The 24084-nt window shown below is 40.8% G+C and overlaps 1 protein-coding gene across 4 annotated transcripts in view; it reads left to right on the forward strand.

The window, feature by feature from the left end:
- The first annotated feature begins 2151 nt into the window (after positions 1-2151).
- The window catches only part of LOC123319745 (GTPase-activating protein CdGAPr-like), a 33453-nt gene continuing 11520 nt past the window's right edge, over positions 2152-24084 (forward strand). Inside the window, exons 1-6 of one of the 4 annotated variants that reach the window (XM_044906657.1) lie at positions 2152-2313; positions 18795-18984; positions 19105-19292; positions 22868-23056; positions 23115-23299; positions 23812-24057. In XM_044906657.1, the coding sequence (XP_044762592.1) occupies positions 18819-18984; positions 19105-19292; positions 22868-23056; positions 23115-23299; positions 23812-24057 (974 nt within the window). In that variant the 5' untranslated portion in view covers positions 2152-2313; positions 18795-18818. Of the gene's footprint in view, positions 2314-7814; positions 8187-15366; positions 15633-18794; positions 18985-19104; positions 19293-22867; positions 23057-23114; positions 23300-23811; positions 24058-24084 lie in introns of those variants that run through there. The other 3 variants (XM_044906655.1, XM_044906654.1, XM_044906656.1) reach the window with 3 other exon arrangements.

Below are 24084 nucleotides of genomic sequence, written 5' to 3' on the forward strand. Positions count from 1 at the left end.
GACAACGTTTTAAATGAAAATTAATGATGATAAATTGACTAGGAAAATCTACCTCTGAAGCAGATACAAGCCTTCAAGACAGATTTGAAGATTGAAAATCACTCAAGGGAAAACATATCATAAAATTTGTCAATGTATCTATACTATAGCTATAACTTTTACTAAACTATAACCATTACTAAAACAGATATCGAACTTCCTGATTCGAAATAGTTCAGTGTTTTCTTCTATCTCACTCAAAACGACTCCACTTCTGTAACCGTAACATTTACAAGAGTAATCATTTCAATTTTTAAGAGAGCTCTAATAACATGTATCCACACAGTCTACACGAGAATGTTCAGATGCGTGTGTTGATAGTTATTGCTTAAATAACTGCCAGCGCTGTTTTAAATTCACTCTCTGATCTGAATATTAAAAAAAGATCTGCAAGGATATGGAGTGAATGCTAAGATTTCCACATATTACTATAATTTCAAAAAGGATATTGATAGACATCCATTTTTGTTGAAAAACATTGTTAAATATCGGATATTTTGAACTCAGCCTCTTCATTTGAGGATGGTTCAAATCATTTGTGGATAAATGCTGGAAATATGGAACAATTTTGAAGAAAATCTGGGTGAAAACGCTATTATTTCAATCAAGAAATTGAAAGTAATACATATTGAGGAGATGTAGAGACGTAATCCTTGCTCAAATAGATTTGGTTGTGAATTTTACTGGGGATTTGACAGTTTTATAACCTACTCTCTAACTTATTGGGATGATATTCAGTTGAAAAGGTTCATGGACCCTAAATGCACCCCCATAGAGGGCTTCTCGAGATTTTTATTGTACTAGACGTTGACTCATCACAAAGTCGGATTTGCAAAGTGGAAAAATAACTTTATTGTCGGATTCTAGACAGAGAACTAAAAGAATCAAGTTTTATTACCGCCCTGTCTCAACTGCCGCCTAGGCGACTAGATTGGGGTAAACTGAAAGGCGCCACTCTGTAATTTACAGCAATTTGAATTGTCCCCCCCTATATAATCAGACTTGAAAACATCGCAAATGCATCGTGTTTTTTTACGACCGTTAATGAGTCATGTACATCGATGTGGATTGAATTGGGTGGATTATTCTTTTTAATATTTTATTTAGCATTGATCGACGAGTAAGAGTCAGGAGTTTTCGTATTTCTTCATTTTTTCCTGAAAAAAAAACCGATTTTCTTCAGTGAGAGATGAGTTTCGTAATGCAGAATCCCTAGCAAACATTTTTTAAGCCAATTCATATATTTTGTTCTCTACAATCTTCCTGATTCGCCAAACGTATTTGACTTGTCGATTTTTATCATCAACTTCATCTCCATTGTGTACAATATCATTATCACCCGTGGCAAAGTCAAACAGATGAAGTGGTTGTTAGTTTGTTTTTCAGAAATCTCTGATAATTCACGCTTTTGTGAAAGGACGCCCGAAGAAGCTGAAATAATCCCAAACTTAATGATTTTTGGCTACTTGTCGAGCGATAAGAATTATCGTTTATCTCGTGAAAACACCTGAATCTTTATAGATACGAAAAATATACTTTTCACTCCCGATTCTGGCACTTTGCTGCAGGGTCAATCCATTTCATGAAATTGTATGAATTACGATCATATTTTAAAACAAAGAGTAACAAAAGTTGTACTATTTTTATTATTTTCTACATCCCAACATGTATCCCATCCTTTAGCGTAAAGTTCCCATCGACCAAATAAAAATAAAGAGAATAGGCAACTTTTGATACACTGTGGCAGGTCCAGATCGTACCTTCGGTCCCCACCTTTATCCGGAACTTCGGTCCAAATCCGCAGATGCCGCCAGCGTCGACAGAAGCGCATGGGTAAAGAAGAGTACTTATGATTTTATATCCTAAAGCAAAGAGTATTAAAAGTTGTACTGTTATCTCCTACATCCCAACATGTATCCCATCCTTTAGCGTAAAGTTCCCATCGACCGAATAAAAATAAAGAGAATAGGCAACTTTTGATACACCATGGCCGGTCCAGATCGTACCTTCGATCCCCACCTTTATCCGGAACTTCGGTCCAAATCCGCAGATGCCGCCAGCGTCGACAGAAGCGCAAGGGTAAAGAAGAGTACTTGTATGCCATTATTGTTTGTAATTGCAAATGTCAAATGAGCCTGACAAGACCTGGTAGTATGGTAGCTGTGTTGTGATTGTGTACGGTACGTATGCCCGAAAAAACAACATTTACCGGAGTGTTTCGAGTGAAATGTGTTAGAGGATATTCTTGCTACGATTATTTTCGACTGGATCCCGGTGAGTAAGTCATAAATGCCATTTATGTGAGTTTTTAAGTGGGTGCAATCCTGAGGAATTCTGATGTACATACGACGGTCCTGTTTGTAATTCATGTAGAGACGTCTTAATTAATATTCTATATGAATTTGTGATTCCCGTTTGATGAGAGGCATTTGGGTGCACTTGTTATGTCGCAAAACGCCATTTGTTCCAGTTTAAATGGGGTGTTACATCTCCCCATTTGCTTGCCCTTTTGGACCAGCTATAATAGGTTTATATACCATGTTATTTAAAGATCGAGCACCGAAGGCGTGAATTTATCCAGTAAATGCCCTATGATTACACTTTAGTAGGAGTATCAGTAATTTTGATATAACATAGGGGTTATGTGTGCATCTCCTCATTGAAAACGGTGGATATAATATTACAATATCCGGTATTCTCGATGCTCGGTATACTTTAAATCGTCTGGAATTCCATTATCTCCTTGGCTGCCTTATTGTAAGCTCGATAAGTAAACAATGCTACTTTGCAATTCTTAAATAGGTTATGGAGACTGCGGTGAATAGAAGAGCTGTGCTGCTCTCCGAGAGATTGTGAAAATGTGCAATAAAAATTGACGACTGGCACTAAACCCCGATGGGAGAAATGGAAAACGATGTGGTAATTGGTTGTTAACTCTTTTTGTCGTCGATTGATATGTGGAAACCTTTTCCAAAGGCCAGTTTGCAAAGTTTTTTGACTCGAAATTAACAAGGAGTTGAAAAAATTGTGTTATTTCAGTTCTGTTAAAGGAAATTACAAAAATCTCATTAATCCTGTTGTTTTAATTGAATTCATCTCTGTTAGACAATGATTCAGAAGATCTAAATGTTCATGTCAGTGAGATTAACGATTTGTTAATGTTTATAACTCGTGAGAAGATTACAAGGAGAAACAAAGTGCCTTTTTCTAAATGTATAATAACATTAATATGCGATCACGTTCAAATGGACCCTCATCTTGGTTAATTATTTCCATTTACAATCGAGCAAGAAAAAAATCACAACTCTCCAAGGATTCTTCAGACATCTAAATTTCAAAAACCGTTTGAAAAATCTTCAATTTTATTTCGAAAGGATTGAAATTGAGCATTAAAAAACGATAAAAATTTTTGTGATCTTAACAATATTTTATCTCATTTGTTTTTCGTTAACACACTTAATTAAAAAACGGCTCTTTAATCAATGTTGGAATGACTGATCGTCAATGGTGACTAATTCAAGACACTCACCTAGCGGAGAAATTTGTAACGGCTTTAATAATACCCCTTCAGGTAATTTGTCGTGTTATTACAAATGGATTTGCATGTTTTCTATTCTCAGAAGGAGTTTGCAGGTAAAGTTAAACCCTTTCTGCTAAATCAACGAAATGGTTTATTGAATTTCTCCAAAGATTTATACAGACTCTTCGAAGTTATTGAATAGGGGTAGGTATTTGTTAATCTTACCATTACCAAGAAACGAATTTTGACAATGCATATTTAGGTGTACTGTATAACCATCTACCTGCCTGTGAAGATTCAGCACAAAACTTCCAATGTTCAAGAAACTTCGCCTAAGAGATCAGTTAGATCTCTTTAATTACTTCCACTCTATCAGTTTCCTGTAAATCTCGATATCGATCTGTTTCCTCAATATTAAAGCCGGATTAAATTAATTGGAAATAATCGAGGTTGTTTAAATTTGGCGCTTAATCATCGGAAATCTGAATTAAGTAAGCGATTACCTTCGATGTAAGACTTGTTTAAGACGGAGTCGATTAGCCTTATTTCGATTGATGGCTTTGATAAAATAATGGTGAATTTTTTACCCCTTATTGGGATAGTAAATTGATTTATACGGCTCGTAGAGTGTGTTTCAAGCGGTTGCTAGATTTCATTACTTATTCGAGGAGCATCAATGAAAAAATTCAAAGGGGTGGGTTATTTTTCGTTGTCGCGCGTGCAGACGCACGCTCAGCGTTTTCATTGTTCTCGTGCGTGTCTTTGGCACTTGTCTGTCGTTTTCAAGCAGTTTCCTGTACGAGAAGTCATCCGACGTCCTACCTACACCATTATTTTCCTCCGGTAGCCACCGGGATATACAGATTGTTTAGGTTTCAGGTAGAGATGGGATTCGGGCGACCGAAATACGTAGTAGGCGTATAATGATGTACGGGATGGATCGTTAAACAAGCGGCGGTACACATGAAAGAAACGTTTGGACCGTTTGATGTTTGTAGCAGCTGGCTCGGAATCGGAAATAATCTAGAGAGATGGGTCATGATCGTAAATTTCCGGATTCGGCTGTTTGTGCTAACCGAAGGCGCCCACGTTGGAAATTTAGCGGAGTAGAAAAGATTAAACTTCTCTCCAAGAATTTCATTAATTGGTTGAATAGAAAAACTGTGGGGGCTATCTACGCAGTTGGCTCAGTGCTGGCTGCTCCTCTCTGGAAAAATTTCTCGAAGAAAGTGGAAAACACCTATAACTAAATTTCGATAATGACAAACATCTGACGTATACTTTATCCCGTTAAATTGTCCGAGCGCAGCTTTCTTCTCTTTCACCGGCGATAATCAAGCGTATACATTATTGCATAACCGATCATTTATATAACACGCAAGTTGGATAATTTCAGCAACTGTAAGGAGAAAAGATTAACAGGTAATTAGGTAAATCGAGATTGATTTTTTCCCTAGTAGCATGCTAATTGCCGTCGATTTATAACGTTTCTGAAGGATACAACGTGCGCAATCTAAGCACAGCGATTAATACATCAGCATCCTGTGAAAAAATTCGATAGCGTTAGAGTTTTTCTGGAGGTTGTTATGAAAATAGTTTCTTGCGCAATTTAATAACTTTTGTCTGGTAAAAAGGACGGTGCAAATTTTACTTGAACGTTTCAGGTTGGTGTTCCTTATAATCGATAGTCCATCCATTCCTCGACTTAATTCGATCTCTATCATCATTGTGAAGAGTGAGTAAAAGAATTCTCGAGCAGGTCAAATTTTATCTTAAATTACGCAACTTTCTATGTATAATTGACTAGTTTTTCATCCTAGGGCCAGTAGTTGGGAGTTTTTTAACGTTTACCCTCACATTTTGTACTGAAAATGGGTATATACCTTTCGTTGCTGGAGATTGCTTCTTAACCATCCCCTTTTCTGGACAACTTAACCCCTTTTCTCAAAACCGCCCCATATGAATATATTCTTCGTATTTGCGAGCTCAAGAGAAGAAATTTCGGCAGATTAGAATCAAAACGCGACCTAACCTCTTGAATTTTTGGCGAATCAGCCATAGATTAATCTATCTATGGAATCGGCAAACTGGGTCACCGAAAAAGGTCAAAACGGAACCTTTCCCTTTCGGTCTGAATGTCATTTCGCGGCCCATAGACGTTTCGCAATGTCGCCAACCTTCTGCCCGATATTCTCTGTTCCGAGAACACAGATGGGCGCGAAACGCACCCGTACGGCCTCAGGTTTGATTATCGTCGAACCAGCTCTTCTCGAATCGTTTTCCAGCGCGGCTTTCTCCTTCTTACGATTTGTAAAACTTTCCAAGAACGGCGACTGACTTGCATAAGCCCGCGTTTTTCAATGGCGATGCGGCAATGGCCTTGCCCGCGTGCGGGCGTTGTTTACGCGCGCGTCCGTTATGAATTATGCCTTTCGGAAGCGGCAGATTATTTTTTTTCGTCAGGCGGATCGTCTTCGATATAGTCCGTTAACGAGTCGACAGTTTGGGAGTTCGTTAACTCTGTTAAATTGGGGATTTGGAGGTCAGCGGAAGACGGATGGTTCGCATTTCACATTAGGGGGAATAGGTCTACTCAGGCCGATGTCGTAATCGAAGAAGATGACTTATGGCTTTCTATGCTCCTCATGTTGTGTAGACGAGACGTTTTCTGTGCACTTCGAACTGATTCTGTGGGACAAAGAACGTCGTGAAAGTGAAGATTCTGTGGTGTATATGTCATTCAATGCTCTATTTGTTTTCATCCCCGACTGGATAGAGCCGGCAACGCGGCGTTCGCGTGCCACCGACCGCGATGTTCCGCAACAATGACATACGAGTTTCTTCTTCTTTCTTTGGTCATTTATACGCCTTGTTGTGCCATTCTGCTGACCGCTTTCACGTCTTTCCACCTTGCCGTAAACGGATCGGATGGACTGTGTGTGTGTGTTGACCGAGACACTCCAGTTGCATCGAATGCGAAAGTCATCGAGCGATATATCCAAAAAATCCGTTAAGTTACGTTGTTCTGTAATCTTGCCTCGTCTAATTTCAATATCTCTATGGTCGACATAGGTGCCAAGTCAAATCATCAAATCATAGATGACAACGATGGCTTTATCGTAATTTCAGTGGGAGCAGTTATTTCTTCAGCATTTCTACGTCGAGTATCTTCGTTTTAGAATGCAATGAGCACCATAGAATAGAAATATAAGAAGGAAGGTGACGTTGCAGTAGTGTTATAAGATTTACCCCTGGTGTTATGAAGCTTGATCGGAGAATCAACGCTTGATTGACGAATCAATTTGTTTTTCAATGGATAAGGCAGTCATGATCATTCAGAATATCATTCTCAATTGTTACGTCTTAAATATATTCAGAAATGAAAAGGTTTCAGCGATTTCTTTTTAGAAATCGAGCGACTGTCAAATCGTTGATCGGACAATGAAAGTTTCATGAAACCGGCTGTATATTTGAAGCGTTTTTGGATGGGAAAGCCTTTCAATAAGACATGTCTTTATTGTTCTCCTGGATATGGAAACATTAAACTTGACTTTGCTCGAATGACGATGATTTTTCAACCCAATCATATCATACAATACCCATAGACAGCTGCCAAGCGAAGCAGGTGTCGTACATACATAGGTATTTGCCAGTGGTGAAGATGAACGTTAAAATCCGTTAACGCGGCCAATCAACGGAGTCTTTATTTCATTTGTCGAACAGATGAATTTCGAGGTGACGTAACGGGTTCGCGTATCACGAGAAGATTCTTTCTGGTATCGGATTTTTCGCCCTATTTTCACACACGTACAACAACTGTCTTACCAACGCGAGATGAATCGACTAAAATCGACCAGCTAGACGTTGCAACTGCCCGTAATAACAGCCTATTTCGCAAATGTAAAAATCGCTGAAGATTTCGTAAAAAATGGTAGAGTAAAAGTTAATCCAACTCGAAGGACCATTTTTTTTCTTTTTCATTTATGGTCAATATACTTCGGTACGGGTATCGGTGCGCTCATCATACATCGAATGGTCGGAAATATTAGAGCGAAAGAAAGAAATCGAATCAGCAGACGCTCTATCGACGGAATAACAGATGATCGGCGGTCGTAAATACAGCCGAACGATGAATAAATCATCGATGGCGACATCTGTTCTACGCCGCTATCTCGGTTTCACCACGATTAGGTAATTGTGTATTCTATTATATCGTTTCGTTTTGATTTCGCCGATACTCCTTCGCGAGACCACTAGCTCAACGGTCCACCCGATCTGCCCCGATGAGATCCAGTTGAACCTTGCGGTACTGCTGCGTTTTCGACCGTGAAAGTACTGTACGTCGCTTGCGGTACAAAAACGACCCTGTATTCGCGTAGTTACGCGGTTACGCCAGGTTTCGGTTATGCACCGAAAGTAGGGTTTGTTCAGTGAAAGTGACAAAGTGTATACGTCTGGACCGGTCGAGCACGCGAGTGTTATCGTCCCGATGCAATTTTTAAGCTCGGGTTTCGTGCCGGACGGTTATTTCGGATCGGTGCTGTCGCGTTTCAGAGTGGCCGAAAGTTACCCGCCAGGAGATGTTTTCGTGGACGTGAAATTGATGGATTTCGGAGCCTACAACGAGGTATCTTTCTTTGAATGATGTAACACAACACGGGAACCGAACAAACACACTGTATAACCATAAGCATAAAACATCACAACACACTCCTACACAGATCATCCAGCAGACATGCATTGAACAAACATCACACTAAAAACAAACACACAACAAACAAAGACAGACACAATTCATACAGAGAACAATTTAAACATACACACAGACATCACCGACAACACGAAATGATTACACGCATCACAAATCATTATATATGTACCCATAAACCAAAACATCATACACATCCAGCAGATATACATATCGATTCACTCACACATATAACAATACAAACTCACAACCCTAGTGTTCAACAGCAACACACACCAGAAGCGCAATCCCACAAACACTAGCATATTTACATATCAACCAACAACTAGGCGATCTACACCTAAAGACACGCATCACAAAACAAACGAACATTTTTATTAGAACACACTCACACATAAAATATCTCTCAACAAACATAAAAACTCAAGACGATGCCATCAAACCATAAAACACACATAAATCAATACTTAACTCGCAGTAAACGCTCACTCTAGAGCAACAAATACGCAAAATTCTCAGAATACTCCTTCAAAACACACATAACATATATATGCGCCTCGCAGAACATGGACCAAACAGAAAACAGAGAACACTAGACAGTTACGCCTTAAACACATCGTTGGATACACATAACACTCGCATGAACATCTCACAACATACACACATATCAAAAACACATACATCACAAACGACATACACATCCAGTGCCTCCAGCTGATATACATATCGATTCACTCACATATATAACAACATACACTCACACACAACACACACCAGAAGCACAATCCCACAAACACTCGCATATGTACATATCAACCAACAATTGCGCAATTTACACTCAAACGCACTTATCACAATATAAACGAACATATTTATTAAAACACACTCACACCTGCAACAAACAAAAAACTCAGAGGACACCATTAAACCATAAAACACACATAAATCAATACTTAACGCGCAGGAAACGCTCACACTAGAGCAACAAATACGCCCAATTCACAGAATACTCCTTTAAAACACACATAACTTATATATGCGGCTCTCAGAATATGGACCAAACACAAAATCAGAAGAACACTAGTTACGCCTAAAACACATCGTTGAATACACATAACAATCGCATAAACGTCTCACAACATACACAGACATCACAAACAACATACACATCCACTCACACATATAACAACACACACTCACAACCATACAGTTCAACAGATCACAGAAGTATAATCCCACAAACATTTGCATGTGTACATATCACACAAACAGCTCTAATCATACTTGCACACATAAATTACACGTTCATAGAGACAAACCTTCAACAAAACCCATATTGCAGTACAAACACTCCTGAGATCACTCACAGAAACTACACATCAACAAACACGCATCACAAACAAACTAACATACTCACATATGAAACTCTTTGCAACAAACAAAAACTTCGTTGAATACGCGCATGAACGATCACAAACACGCATACTCAAAAAACACACATACACTACTCACAGTACACACATAAAACACAAACTACACAACAACGCACAACCTACACTCATAATCATATACATTATGCACATTCACACTATGTTTTATGTGTGCATTTTGTGGTTTGTGCGATATTTTGTTGAGGATTAAAATTATAGAGGTTGTTCGCTCTGTGAATCTTCTGTCACAACCACACATACACAAGAAACACTCATACATGAATCACAAACTATACAACAATGCATTTTACCATTACATTGAGCAAATTTACAGAGTTTTATGCGCAGATTGATCGATGTTTTGTTAGGGAAGAAAACTGTACAGAGTGTTCGCTGAAAATCTTCAGGGAAAGTGGTCTTCCAAGTTCACGGATCTGACCTTGCACACGTCTATAGGTCAACACCTTCGACTAGTACTTCTTCGGCGTTTTTCCGACCGATTCGAACAAGTTTTCCTTTTTTTTCGGGGATGCAAATCTCGTGTCCATTTTCGGCGTTTTCGACCTCGTTTTCTAACTTCCACTTCCGGCAACTTTTACTTTCCGACTGCGGCTCTTCCTGCGGTTTCGTAATCCACGGAACCGGTCGATATTTAATCGATTCCGATCCGAAATGTCGTGAAAAAAGTCATCGACCCAGTCTCGAGGAGCGTTTGGGACACCTGGTAAAAAGGCGATGTTATGATGACGGTCGACTGTAGACTTTCACCGACGTTAACGCTGGTAGATGTCGAACGACTGGAGAAACATCGATAAATTTCGCAGTTTTTCCTGAATTAGACGAAATTCTTATTGAATACAGCGTGAGACACATTACGTCCATCGGATTTATACCTATTCTTCCTCTCAGTCTCTTCTTGCAACGTTATATAGTTTTATGGCTGCATTGAACGGTTATCGGTCGCCTATTTCTTCGAATTGACGATGGTACACAAGTCTGCAAGTTTTTTGTCGACGTATTCTCTAGGTTTCAAGCGGTAATAACCTGTCCGATCGGTATTATTTGTCTTCGTTATAGTAACTCGGTGCAGAGATGGTCGTAACTTGACACACTCTCGAAGAGGCGATATAGAATGGACGCTGGGGTTCCCCACGGTTCTGAACTGTTCCCACATAATTTCTTTTCTATGCTCAACAACTCTCTGTCCTTCACCATCGAACAGCGTGGCGTATTCAACTGTCCAGACTGGGTAATCCAGAGATTCTCTTGATTTTGTCCTAAATCTCTGTGCGGAAAAATCCTAGAAAGGATTGGTAATCCCAAATTGACCGTTTCGTAAAACTGTGATCAGCTAATGATTGGACTTCATTAGGAATTTTTCGAGTGAGATGAGCAAAGTTTCAATGAATCTCCAGCAAACTCATGGCGAAAGTTATGCATTAACTAATCACACCATTCTACCCCCCTGAGCGATTAGCTAATGAAAACGTTTGTCTTAACTTGAATATACTGTGGAAGACTAACTAACCGATCATGAAAGCTGTAAAAAAATTTAGTCTGAGTAGGGACCATTAGCTGGCCGTGTGATTTAACTGTTTTTCAATCGCGATGTTTGTCCAGATTCTGTTGAATATGTTCTAACTGTTCTCTGAATGATCAGCTAACGATTGAGCTTTGCTGGGAGGCCTCAAACTTTTTTTCAAATAACGAGGTTAGTTGAAAATCCTTTTTTTTTGGTAGTAGAACCATTTCTCTAGCGAATTCTGGAGAAAAGTTATATATTAACTAATCACATCAATTAGCTATTTCCTCGGGAATTAGCTAACGAGCAATCGCTTAAATATAATGTGTTAGTGATTGCGTCAACAAACGATCTTGGTCACTAAGTTTCAAGAGTTTTTAGTCTTTAACTCATCATTAACTCCTGAAGTTAAGGAGTATAACTTGCTGCATGTGCAACTGAGGCAGTTTACAGGAATGTTCTGATGAAAATTGGGTTATTAACTGATCGCATTTCATCTTATGGTGAATATTAGAAAACATTCATTGAAATCTGCCTTGTTCTTAGAGGATGCCCGAAGAATATTCGTATTAATTAGGTGGATTTAGCTCATGCTTTCTTTTCTCCCGACTTTTCTCTCCTGAAACCTCAAATTTATATTTATAATAATCGGTAACGTCGTAAAACGTGAATCTAATAACCGAGCTCTGAACGAACGCGAACAAATTAAAACGAAACTCTGCTGCGGCCAGCTAGGAGAAAAGAAAGTCCGTCCGAATGGTTAAACAGTGGCTAATTAATCCGACAACGTCGTTATGCATATCGTTATAATTAATAATGACGAACAGACAGGTAGCACGATCGCGAACGTTTTTTTTTTTTTAATCAGATAGCGTTCGATTTAATGTATGCGAATAATGTGATGGTTTTATTATCGGTTGTAACGTCGGTGTGGAACTGTAATTGTTGTTCTTCCTCGAAAAGAACCACAGTGAATCAGCCGGAGGTTATGCGGACTTTGAGACGTCGTGTGACGAAGAAATAGTGCAAATGCATGTACATAATTGAATCTACAATTCAATTAGATCGGGTCTAAGCGATCAACTAGCGTTGAAATGAAAAGAATCGAGTTTTTTCATCGATTTCACCAAACTAAAATAGCTAAGTATTAACTGATCACGTCACCATAAAACTTCATGGAAATAACGAAGAAAACTATAGCTAATCTACCGGAGAGTCTTAACTGATCACGTTATCATAAAACTTCATGGAAATTACGAAGAAAACTAGCTAATCTACCGGAGAGTGTTAACTGATCACGTCACCATAAAACTTCATGGAAATTACAGAGAAAACTATAGCTAATCTACCGGACAGTGTTAACTGATCACGTCACCATAAAACTTCATGGGAATTACGAAGAAAACTAGCTAATCTACCGGACAGTGTTAACTGATCACGTTACCATAAAACTTCATGGGAATTACGAAGAAAACTAGCTAATCTACCGGACAGTGTTAACTGATCACGTCACCATAAAACTTCATGGGACTTAAGAAGAAAACTATAGCTAATCTGCCGGAGAGTGTTAACTGATCACGTCACCATAAAACTTCATGGAAATTACGAAAAAAACTATAGCTAATCTACCGGAGAGTGTTAACTGATTACGTCACCATAAAACTTCATGGAGATTACAGAGAAAACTATAGCTAATATACCGGACAGTGTTAACTGATCTCGTCACCATAAAACTTCATGGAAATTACGAAGAAAACTAGCTAATCTACCGGAGAGTGTCAACTGATCACGTCACCATAAAACACCATGGAGATTACGAAGGAAACTATAGCTAATCTACCGGAGTGTTAACTGATCACATTACCATGAAAGACCATGGAAATTACGAAAAAAACTATAGCTAATCTACCGGAGAGTGTTAACTGATCATCGAGTGGGTGATTTCACATTCCCACGCCATAGCGTGATCAGTTAAAAAATCATCATCCATCCCAAAATAAGCTAGTGGAAGCTTCCATTGCAAGTCCTTTAAAACAAGCGGCATTAACTCCACTCAGTTTTTATTTCAATAACATTAATTTTAGAAGCACTGGAGGAATTAAGTGATTAGTTAATTATAACTGCTGATCATAATTATCTAGGGCATGATCAGTTAATAAACCTGGGTTAGTACATCTATATTCAGTTTTCCATAACTTTATCTTGTGAAAACCATTGATGATAAAGACGCGGATAGAACCCGCAATGATCAGCTAACGATCAACTGTTGATCAGTTAATTCTTCCATTGTGAGGAGCTTTTCGGTCGCGTTTTCCCATTCGTTCAATCGAAAACAGATTCCCCGAATGGGAGTGGTGCGTCAGGGTCATCTTGGAGGTGAAAACCTCTCCCGGTTTCCCCAGACGCCGCTCGTCACTCTCGCCGCCGCCCCCCCGATCGACGTTGCCGCCTCTACCGTCGATTTCCCGGAAAATCATCGGGTTTTTCCCTCGGGTTCGTGGCGCGACGCGTGCTTCGAGTGTTAGTCATCGGGATTTTTTCTTGGTCGTTTTGGACGGCTGTTTTTTTCTCTTCTTCGCGGAATTCCCCGTCGGGGGGATGAACGGCGTACGCGACGCTTTGTTGTCTGCTCCTTGAAATTCGAGACGCGACGGCTTATTGCCGATTTGTTTGCAAGCTGAATATGGTCGAGAAATTTCCACAAGATCTCTCTGCTCGTTCAGCTATACAAATCGAAGAGAATGGGCCATTTTAGTTTCTTCGCGATAACGGTGGAAAAAATCACGATAACAGTAGCAACAATCGAACAATATCGAAACAATAAAGTGATCTTGGATAAAGGAACGAAAAAATCAACTCTTTTATGGTCCGGATAAAGTAGTATTGTTATTGTTACATCTGTATCACTCGTTCGATAACTGCCGGAACCGACGAAGAATTCCAGTGAAATACACTGCTCAAAAACATGTTTTAGTCGACTAGGAGTCGCTATTTTTCACCGGGTTTCGCGAAGTGTGGTCAGTAGAGCGTGGAATCGCTAAAGTACTACTGAGGGTGGAAGAGCAAGAGCTACACCCGCCGCACAAGATCGGCTAATACGAAATCCCTTCTTCACAGCATCCTGAATTAATGGTTCATTCCGGCAAGCTTTCGGCAAGATAGTTTCTTGTCAAACAATCAGTAATAGGTGTAGTGAACCTTTCAAGACGCCAACAACTCTTTGTGTGCGTGTGGGAAGGAGACCGAAGCCAATGCTTCGATGGACATTTGGCGAAACATTCCTAAGAGTATCATTGATAACTCCATCGACACAATGAAGAAGTAAGAGCCCTACGAAGAGATTTTTATGTTTTTTCAACAGCCTGTATCTTTTGAACCGAGCCGATTCGTATGGGTACAAAATATTTCTTTTGGCGTCAAGAATCTTTGTAAGAGTCGAAGACCCACCCTGTATAGAACTCTTACTATATTCGGCATTGTGTCAGTATCAATGAAACTCTCAGAAATGTTCCGCCAAATGACCATCGAAGCATTGGCTTCGGTCTCACGCGATATTAAACCTTGAATTCGAGGGGTTTGTAACAGAAGGAACCTTTTCTGATAACAATGAAACCAAGAAGCACTGTTACAGCGCTCCAACTGGACAGTTGGAACTTGTAGTGCTGTGACAGTGCTCCTTATTTTCAATGTTCCGGACCTTTAATATGAATTTTCAACGCTACACTGCACTAACGAGGGACAATGATCCCGTAGCCGGGTATACAGTTGCGAATGGATGTTTCAACTTCTCTGGAACGACAATTTTTCGGAATTGTCGTGCCCATCCACCCTTTTTAAGCCTGCAAACGCCACTAGGTAGAAGATTCATTTTGTTTATCTCTACTATGTCGTCGCTCTTGAACAGTCTTGTCTACTGTTGTCATTTTTGGCAGGTTACCTCCCTCTTGGAACCTACTGTAGATAATTCGATGAATGCCATCAGAAAACTCTCTTCCTAGCCTCAAGCTTCAACAAATCCAAGACTTAGGACCTGGAGAATCACCTCGCGAATCTTTCAACGATTTTCCATCCCACCACCGCCGCGCGCGATCCGGCAACGCCGCCCCTCCGTCCTAACCTAGATTCGCGCCGTTCTCGCACACACAACCCGTCAGACCGTCTCGCGTTCGACGTCCAGGTCCGCGATAGAGCCGTCGCGACGCGCCCCATTTAACCCCGTTCGGGATCGTTACGATGACGTCCAGCAGCGTCAACGTCAACCACGCGAGCGTGAGCGCGGGCGAACGGTGACTCGGTCAGGTGGTGAGGTGCGCCGCGAAAAAAAATGACACGTAGTGTTGTCCGGTCGTCCGGAGGACCCTCCCAGTGACCCGCGGATGTTATGACATGTTCTGCGTGAACTACCTTACCAAAGTAGGTTTATTGGCCTTGATCAACAGTTTGGACCGTTCTTGAGTGCTTAAGTTTTTGTAAATCGTCTTTTTTGTGTTGATTTAAAGGGTGGTTCGTTTAGGGGTCGAAAATTTAAGAGTTCAGCTTGAATTGATCATATTTCCCAGAGTGGTTCAGCTCAAAGCATGTATTTTACTCAATTAGCGATTAGTTGATGGAAATTTGAATTCTGCATTAACACTGTAATGCAGTTTATTGGCTTTGAAAGCCTCGTGGGTTGGGGGGATCCTTTTTACTAATAACTGGACGATTCAGAAGATTTCAGGATATTTGTATCGAATCAACAACATTTTTCGTTTCAATTCCACACTGAAGTACACCAGGAAATGTACAAAAAAAAAATAAATAAAAGTAATACTAGTTGCACGATTCATAATTCACTTACACACTCGGGAAAATCCACGCTATTCCACCACTAACAATGAGCTGTGATTGGGAATGTTTATCGAACAAACTAGCATGTTTGCCAACCTCTGGCACGTCAGGATATTGATATATCGACTATAATCGAAGAAATTCAATAAATAACCACTCGAGATTGAAGAGGGATGATCGGTTTTGGAGTGGAGAGTATCGCAGTTTCGTTGGGACACCCCATAAGTTCACCATCGAATGTGGACTCTTCGTATTCACGTCCTCTGGATATGGCTAGTATAACCGGAGTTGAAAAGAAGTCCTTATTGCAGCTCAATATTGTCGCTAGTTCTCCAAAACCTTGCAGTGGTCAAAAACCCTCTTCTTTCTCGTATTCCATATGAGATTGATGGAACCAAACGCCCAGAAAACTCTCTGATTCGTGAATAATCCAGTTCTGCGTACGAAACGCGAGCTCGTTCGCAACATCAACATGTTCGTCTAAAAATATTTCAATCCCGGCCTATCGAGACTCCATCTCGATAATTTTCGAAGTTTATCATCGGTCCAGTTTACGCAAGACCTTCGGGCCACCATACATTCCGGACCCAGTTTCGTCATATCTTTTTTATAGGCCGCTGAACGTTGTTAACTCCGTTCTCTCGGCCGATATTGTCATTATTTATCGCCGCGTCGGACTACCGAAATACACATGCTCGATGAGGTTATAAAAACCGGGAGATCTGCGGAGATGCAGATGTTGAATAACGCGAGCGACGCCCCGCGAACGCGGATATATGATGTGTGTAAATATTGTTTTTGGACGGGCCTCGTTCTGGCAGTGGCGTGACTGAAGTATATCGACCATAAATGAAAAATAAAAAAAATGGTCCTTCGAGTTGGATTAATTTCGACTCTGACAGTCTGATGCAAGTCTTTTCTCATAGGAAGTTCAGGATCACCTCTGTCAATACGTTGACTTTGATCTACTGTTGGAATGTTTGTACGAGTCAAAGACTCAACCTGAATATAAATATAAAGCAAATGCTCCCCTATCATTCCTAAAGCTTAAATCATGTACTTTCCTACCAATCTTCATATCCGAAACGCAGTTCCTAAATTGATGCGAAACATCCGGCTCGAAGGACCAAACATTTTCAGATGGAAATCTTCCTTTTTTTCTATCAATATCTGATTGAATCGAGGTAGTTGATGAATTGTGTATTCCAGACCTTCCTCGATGACACGGCACTGCGTATTATTCTCGAATCGAACCACATGGCGTTCTTGTCGAAGCAAATATGATAGCTGTATTCGGGTTCGGCTTTTGGACGGTCCGAGGATGGTTCTAGAAATGCGCAGAGGATTTTATACTAGGGCGCAACAGTTTTGCGCAGTCCTAGAACAATTCTCGGACCGTCCAAAAGCCGAACCCGAATACGACTGATACTCGACGATTCTCACGATGTTTTTCACGCTAGGATCTTGTCTGCTTTCCCCCAGGGAAGTTGGCGACGGTTGCATCTGACATACAGAGGCTATCTGGAGGTTATTTTTGATAGGAGATGGGGTGTTTTTTCTTCAGTTTTTGTCAGGAGTTGTTCTCTTTTCCTAGGTTCGTATTGAAGAGGGATTCACTGTAGTTATACTTACTTAATCCTTTAAAAATTGTACATATAGTTACCCTATAGTTCACTGATCAAAAATCATATCTTTTCGGACAGAGCCATCAATCTCCCCTCACGAAAACATCCCTAATTAATTGATCAGCCACATAGACGTCCTTCGAACCACCCCTATCTACGTGACATTTGCATATACGGACGCGATCTCTACCCTCTAGCGTTTCTAGGTTCTAGTACCAGTCCCTCGCGTTGAAAATTACACGGTTCATGTTCTATCTTCCCTCATATCTTGCAGGGGTTGGCCGGTTGGGGGTGGTAGTTGGTAACGAGTGGATTCGATGGAAAATATGAAGTGTTATCTGATGCTCGTGAATAATGGAGATATACGACAGGCTAGTTCGTCTTTTTCGAGGATTTCTCTGTATAAAATTCGTAAGGATTGTGTTAATTCAGAATTCTCCTGGCGTTGGAACTCTTTCACTGTCATTTAGAGAATTTTTCGGCTTTGCATCTGTGTCTTTTCCGTTTTGTTATGAAAGTTAACAAAATTTCTCTTGATGTATGACAACTCGGTTACGCTCGCCATGGAAAAAAACGAGATTTATCGAGAGATCGATCTGGTGAACCAGAAAAACGATCTTAAAAAATCTCGGAATCATCGTCGTCTGCTCCTGTCAAAATGAAATATTTCCGGTGCTTTCTTGGCACTGCGACAGATATCATACATCGCACCTTTAAAAATCTGGCGTGTATACGCTCTTCCGGGATACGAAAGACAGTTTTACACGTCGCGAAGGCCACACAGATCTCCAGATAAAAATCTGTCCTGGTCGCTTCCGGCGAGACCGAATTAACGAAAAGAAAAGCGAACGCACCATACTTTTATGGAACCTGACGCGACACGTTAGATGAATACGTAAAGTGTAACTTTACGAGAAGGCATTCTGTACTTCAGAGTTGAAGAAAGGGTCGATTTTTTCGGGACACGCTGTAGTTTCGTTCGATTCGAGGAGCTAAAATTCCCCCGGACCACCGTGCTCGGATCCGGTCGATCGAGTGGCCGTACGGCCTCAATTGCTGAAGAATGAACGCCGATTTTTTTCGTTTGATCGATGATATCAACAGTTTTTCGGTTTGTTTCCAGGCAATATGCATTGAGGTGAAGGAGATGCAGATATCGGAAGCAGCAGGCGGCCAGCCCGCCCCTGGCGCCGAGCCGTGCCGTTTCCCGAAGCTGGAAGAGTGCGCCCATTTCCACTATGAGAGGGTGCAGCTGTCTACCCTTTCCGTGTCGCTGCGCACCAACATGGACCAGTCCCTGCACTCGCAACACAGTAAGTTAATTTTCGTTATGTCCCGCTTTTGTTCCATTCCCCCCAATCGTGACTTTGGAGGAAGTTGGAGACCATCTGGGAGGTCCAGCAGCTATGGCCTAAATATCACTTTTTTTTCAGCAAACGACGAGACCGACGTCGAATGGTACATGATCCAGGTGACGTCTGGAGAGGAATGCTGGCTCCTGCAGAGGAATTTCGAGAATTTCAAGATGTTGGACGACCAGTTGCACCAGTGTATCTACGACAGGAAGATATCGCAGTTGCCCGACCTGTCTCTGCGATCCAACGAGTCTCCAGAAATCGAAGTGAGTCGTATTTGATCGTGGTATCACTCAAGGTCGACGACTTTAGTGACACTTTGCGTCGGAAGAGATCAGAATCGATTCTCACTTGACCGAATGATTCGCTCGAATTCGCGTGAAAAGACATAAATTACGATTCTGACTCTATCACTATAAGTGATGACTTCTTCGAATTACTTGAAGTTGAATGACCCTTACGTGAATAGATATCAGGTCTATTTTAAGTCAGAAATTATTGCTAACTACCTTTGTCAATAAATAGCGATTCTGACACGATTCTAGTCGTGTTGACTCCGCTTCGACTTGTTTAATGTTGAGTCTGACTTGCCTGAATAGTTAAGTTTTGATTCGGATTTGGATCACAGTTAATAAATTACGATTCTGACTCTATCACTATAAGTGATGACTTCTTCGAATCAATTAAAGTGTAATGGCCCTTGCGTGAATAGATATCGAGTCGATTTTGAGTCAGAAATTACTTCTTACGACCTTTGCCAATAAATAGGGACTCTGACACCATTCTAGTTGTGTTGACTCTTCTTCGACCCGATGAATGTTGACTTTGACTTTTGACTAAATAGATAAATACTGTTTCGCAATGGGGCCACAGTTAATAAAATTCGACTCTGACTCTATCACTATAAGTGACGACTTCTTCGAATTAATTAAACATGTACGACCTTTTCGTGAATAGATATCGAGTCGATTTTCAGTCAGAAATTACTGCTTCGACTTCTTCGAGTTGAATGTACCTTACGTGAAGGGATATCAGGTCTATTTTAAGTCAGAAATTACTGCTTACGACCTTTGTTAATGAATAGCGACTCTGACACCATTCTAGTTGTGGTGACTCTGCTTTGAATTGATGAATTTTGACTCTGACTTACCTTAATAGATAAGTATTAATTCGGATTTGGACCACAGTTAATAAAATACGACTCTGACTCTATCACTATAAGTGAAGACTTCTTCGAATTAATTAAACATGTCCGACCTTTTCGTGAATAGATATCGCGTCGATTTTGAGTCAGAAATTACTGCTTCGACTTCTTCGAGTTGAATGAACCTTACGTGAATGGATATCAGGTCTATTTTAAGTCAGAAATTATTGCTTACGACCTTTGTTAATGAATAGCGACTCTGACACCATTCTAGTTGTGGTGACTCTGCTTTGAATTGATGAATTTTGACTCTGACTTACCTAAATAGATGAATACTGTTTCGCATTTGGACCACAGTTTATAAAATACGACTCTGACTCTATCACTATAAGTGACGACTTCTTCGAATTAATTAAACATGTCCGACCTTTTCGTGAATAGATATGGAGTCAATTTTGAGTCAGAAATTACCGCTTCGACTTCTTCGGGTTGAATGAACCTTACGTGAATGGATATCAGGTCTATTTTAAGTCAGAAATTACTGCTTACGACCTTTGTTAATGAATAGCGACTCTGACACCATTCTAGTTGTGGTGACTCTGCTTTGAATTGATGAATTTTGACTCTGACTTACCTTAATAGATAAGTATTAATTCGGATTTGGACCACAGTTAATAAAATACGATTCTGACTCTATCACTATAAGTGAAGACTTCTTCGAATTAATTAAACATGTCCGACCTTTTCGTGAATAGATATCGCGTCGATTTTGAGTCAGAAATTACTGCTTCGACTTATTCGAGTTGAATGAACCTTACGTGAATGGATATCAGGTCTATTTTAAGTCAGAAATTATTGCTTACGACCTTTGTTAATGAATAGCGACTCTGACACCATTCTAGTTGTGGTGACTCTGCTTTGAATTGATGAATTTTGACTCTGACTCACTTTAATAGATAAGTATTAATTCGGATTTGGACCAATGTTGATTATTTACGACTCTGACTCGATCACTCTAAGTGATGACTTCTTCGAATCAATAAAAGTTGAATGACCCTCGCGTGAATAGGTCCATTTCGAGTCAGAAATTCTTGCTGAGGACCCTTGTCAACGAAAGCGACTCTGACTTGATTCCATAGAGGGATCTCGACTATGACTTGCGCGAATAGATAGGTATTGATTCGGATTTGGGCCATTCAGCATTGATTTGGAACCTAGTGGATAAAATTACGACTCTGACTTAAACAATAAGTGGTAACTCTGCTTCGAATTGATGAATGACGAGTCTGACTCACCTAAATAGATGAGTATTGATTCGGATTTGGACCACAGTTAATAAATTACGATTCTGACTCCATCCCTATAAGTGATGACTTCTTCGAATCAATAAAAGTTGAATGAACCTCGCGTGAATAGGTCCATTTCGAGTCAGAAATTCTTGCTGAGGACTCTTTTCAATAAAAGCGACTCTGACTTGATTCCATAGAGGGATCTCGACTATGACTTGCGTGAATAGATAGGTATTGACTCGAATTTGGGTCATTCAGCATTCATTTGGAACCTAGTGGATAAAATTACGACTCTGACTTAAGCAATAAGTGGTGACTCTGCTTCCAATTGATCAATGCTGAGTCTGACTCACCTAAGTAAGTGAGTATTGATTCGGATTTGGACCACAGTCAATAAATTACGACTCTGGCTCAATCACTATAAGTGATGACTTCTGGAATGACTCTTGCGTGAATGGATATCGAGTCGACTTTGAGTCAGAAATTCTTGCTAAGGACCCTTTTCAATAAATAACCACTCTGACTCGATTCCATACGGGGATTTCGACTATGACTTGCGTGAATAAGCTCCTTCAGTCTCCCTATTATTTTTCACTTCCCACCACGTTGATCTACAGACCAGCGAATCGGTGCAGCTCTATTGGCAAAGTGCAAACCCAAAGGAAATCGAAATTTGACCTCCCGGACCTAATTTCCTGCCACGGGCGAAAACGCCCCCGTAACACGACGCGCATCATAGAGCCCTTCACCCGCTCTTCGTCCCTATGACGTATTCAATTTTTATCGCTACCGTATATATCGGCTTTCTCGAATCCCTTTCACCCTTGACATTGTAAAAAACGCCCTTCGGTTTCGCCAATCGATAACAATTATCATTCTGGGAGGTCTAGAAGTGACGATTTCTTCTCTGTCAGCATTTACGTCATGAGCTACCTCATCCTATCTTCTTCAAACTTGATGTTTAGTGTTGATCAACCTAGAACCCGAAGAGGCATCGGGAGATAAATCCGGCGATTGCACAATGGCAATCGACCCAGATCCCTCGACTGTGTGGTTAATTAATGGACTGTTTGCCGGGCGATTACGCGTCCTATCAGAAATGTTACGTCGGTTCCCAGAACGTTTAGCGTCCAATCAAGAAAACAATAAGTGGAGTAATCGAGAGAGGCGACACCTTGGAACAATGCTTGCCAGTTCTCCATTCGGCAATTACGCCACACAATTAAAACGTAATGAAAACGATGAGTCATCCGCGGTGTTGGGGTTGGAAGCTCGCAATGTTTCGGTAAAGTCGAGATTTTATCCTTTTTGACTCTATCCAGATCGTTTTGTTAGCTATGATTAGTTATCCTGGTCCCCGTCGCCAATTAGCGCCAATCCTATATTCAATTCATGTTTTTCTCCTCAGACCATACTGATCGGCTACTTGGAGAGGTTCAGCGAAATAGCCGACAATTCCCTCAACTGCGGGCCGGTCTTGAACTGGCTTCAGATGGACAATAAAGGACACAGACTGTTGGTGCCCAGCGAGGAGAGCCGGTCGATCAACACCCCCGCCGTGGCAGCAGCCTACAGCGTCAGGAGATACGTTTCGCAGGTAGCTCATATTCTTCCTGTAGTCCTCTGGATCGATGTTTAAAAAATTTATTTTTTAGGCGAGGGACGAGTTAAATCTGGAAGTTGGCGACATGATATCGGTCATCGACATGGCAAGCCCTGGCGAGTCGATGTGGTGGAGGGGAAAGAGAGGTTTTCAGGTGGGTTTCTTCCCCCAGCATTGCGTGCACATAATAGGGGACAAGGTGCCGAGGAATATGCCCTTGCCGCCACCAGTTGTCGGGTAAGTACCAGGTTTGGCAATAAATTCGTTCAAAACTCGGAAAAAAATCGGAAGTAGTTGATGAAAACGTTGGAATAGAGATCTTTCGTTCGGCTAAACAATCGATATTTATTTCTGTGCCACCGGTTCCTCCACTCTGCTGACACATGCACGACCATTAATTTTATGCGAAGGCATTTCCTCGCCCACGTTTAAATCGCTGTAACAGTAGAGGAAAATTGCTTCTCCTCTTTGTGCCAAGTTCCGAAAGCGTATTCGCTGAAACGATTATTATCGATGTTCCTTTGTAGCTTGATACTCCGGCTTTGTACAAGAATCGCGAGTGGTGCTTTTTGTCAGTAGCGATATCGTTTCTTCGAGGAAATAATAAGATTACGTTATACAAACGCGAGACTTTGAAATATTATAGCGTCGCTTATGGCAACGTTGTATCGAATCCCATAACCTCAAACGTCAAGATATTTGACATATCTGATCTATGCGTCTACATTTCTCTTCTTTTCCCTCGGCAGTTCACTTGCGATCTCCCCTATTAAGCCGGTGTTGCGTAAGCACGGCAAGTTGATAACCTTCTTCAGAAGTTTCATACTGAATAGGCCGTCGAGGAGGAGACTGAAGCAGAGCGGCATCCTCAAGGAGCGGGTGTTCGCGTGCGACCTTGGAGAGCACCTGTTGAACTCCGGACACGAGATACCGATGGTGCTGAAGTGCTGCGCGGAGTTCATAGAGAAGAACGGCATCGTGGACGGTATTTACAGGTTAGTAAAGCGTTGCCAAACTGTACC

The sequence above is a fragment of the Coccinella septempunctata genome, chromosome 9 (genome assembly GCF_907165205.1).
Source record: "Coccinella septempunctata chromosome 9, icCocSept1.1, whole genome shotgun sequence".
NCBI classification, from domain to species: domain Eukaryota; kingdom Metazoa; phylum Arthropoda; class Insecta; order Coleoptera; family Coccinellidae; genus Coccinella; species Coccinella septempunctata.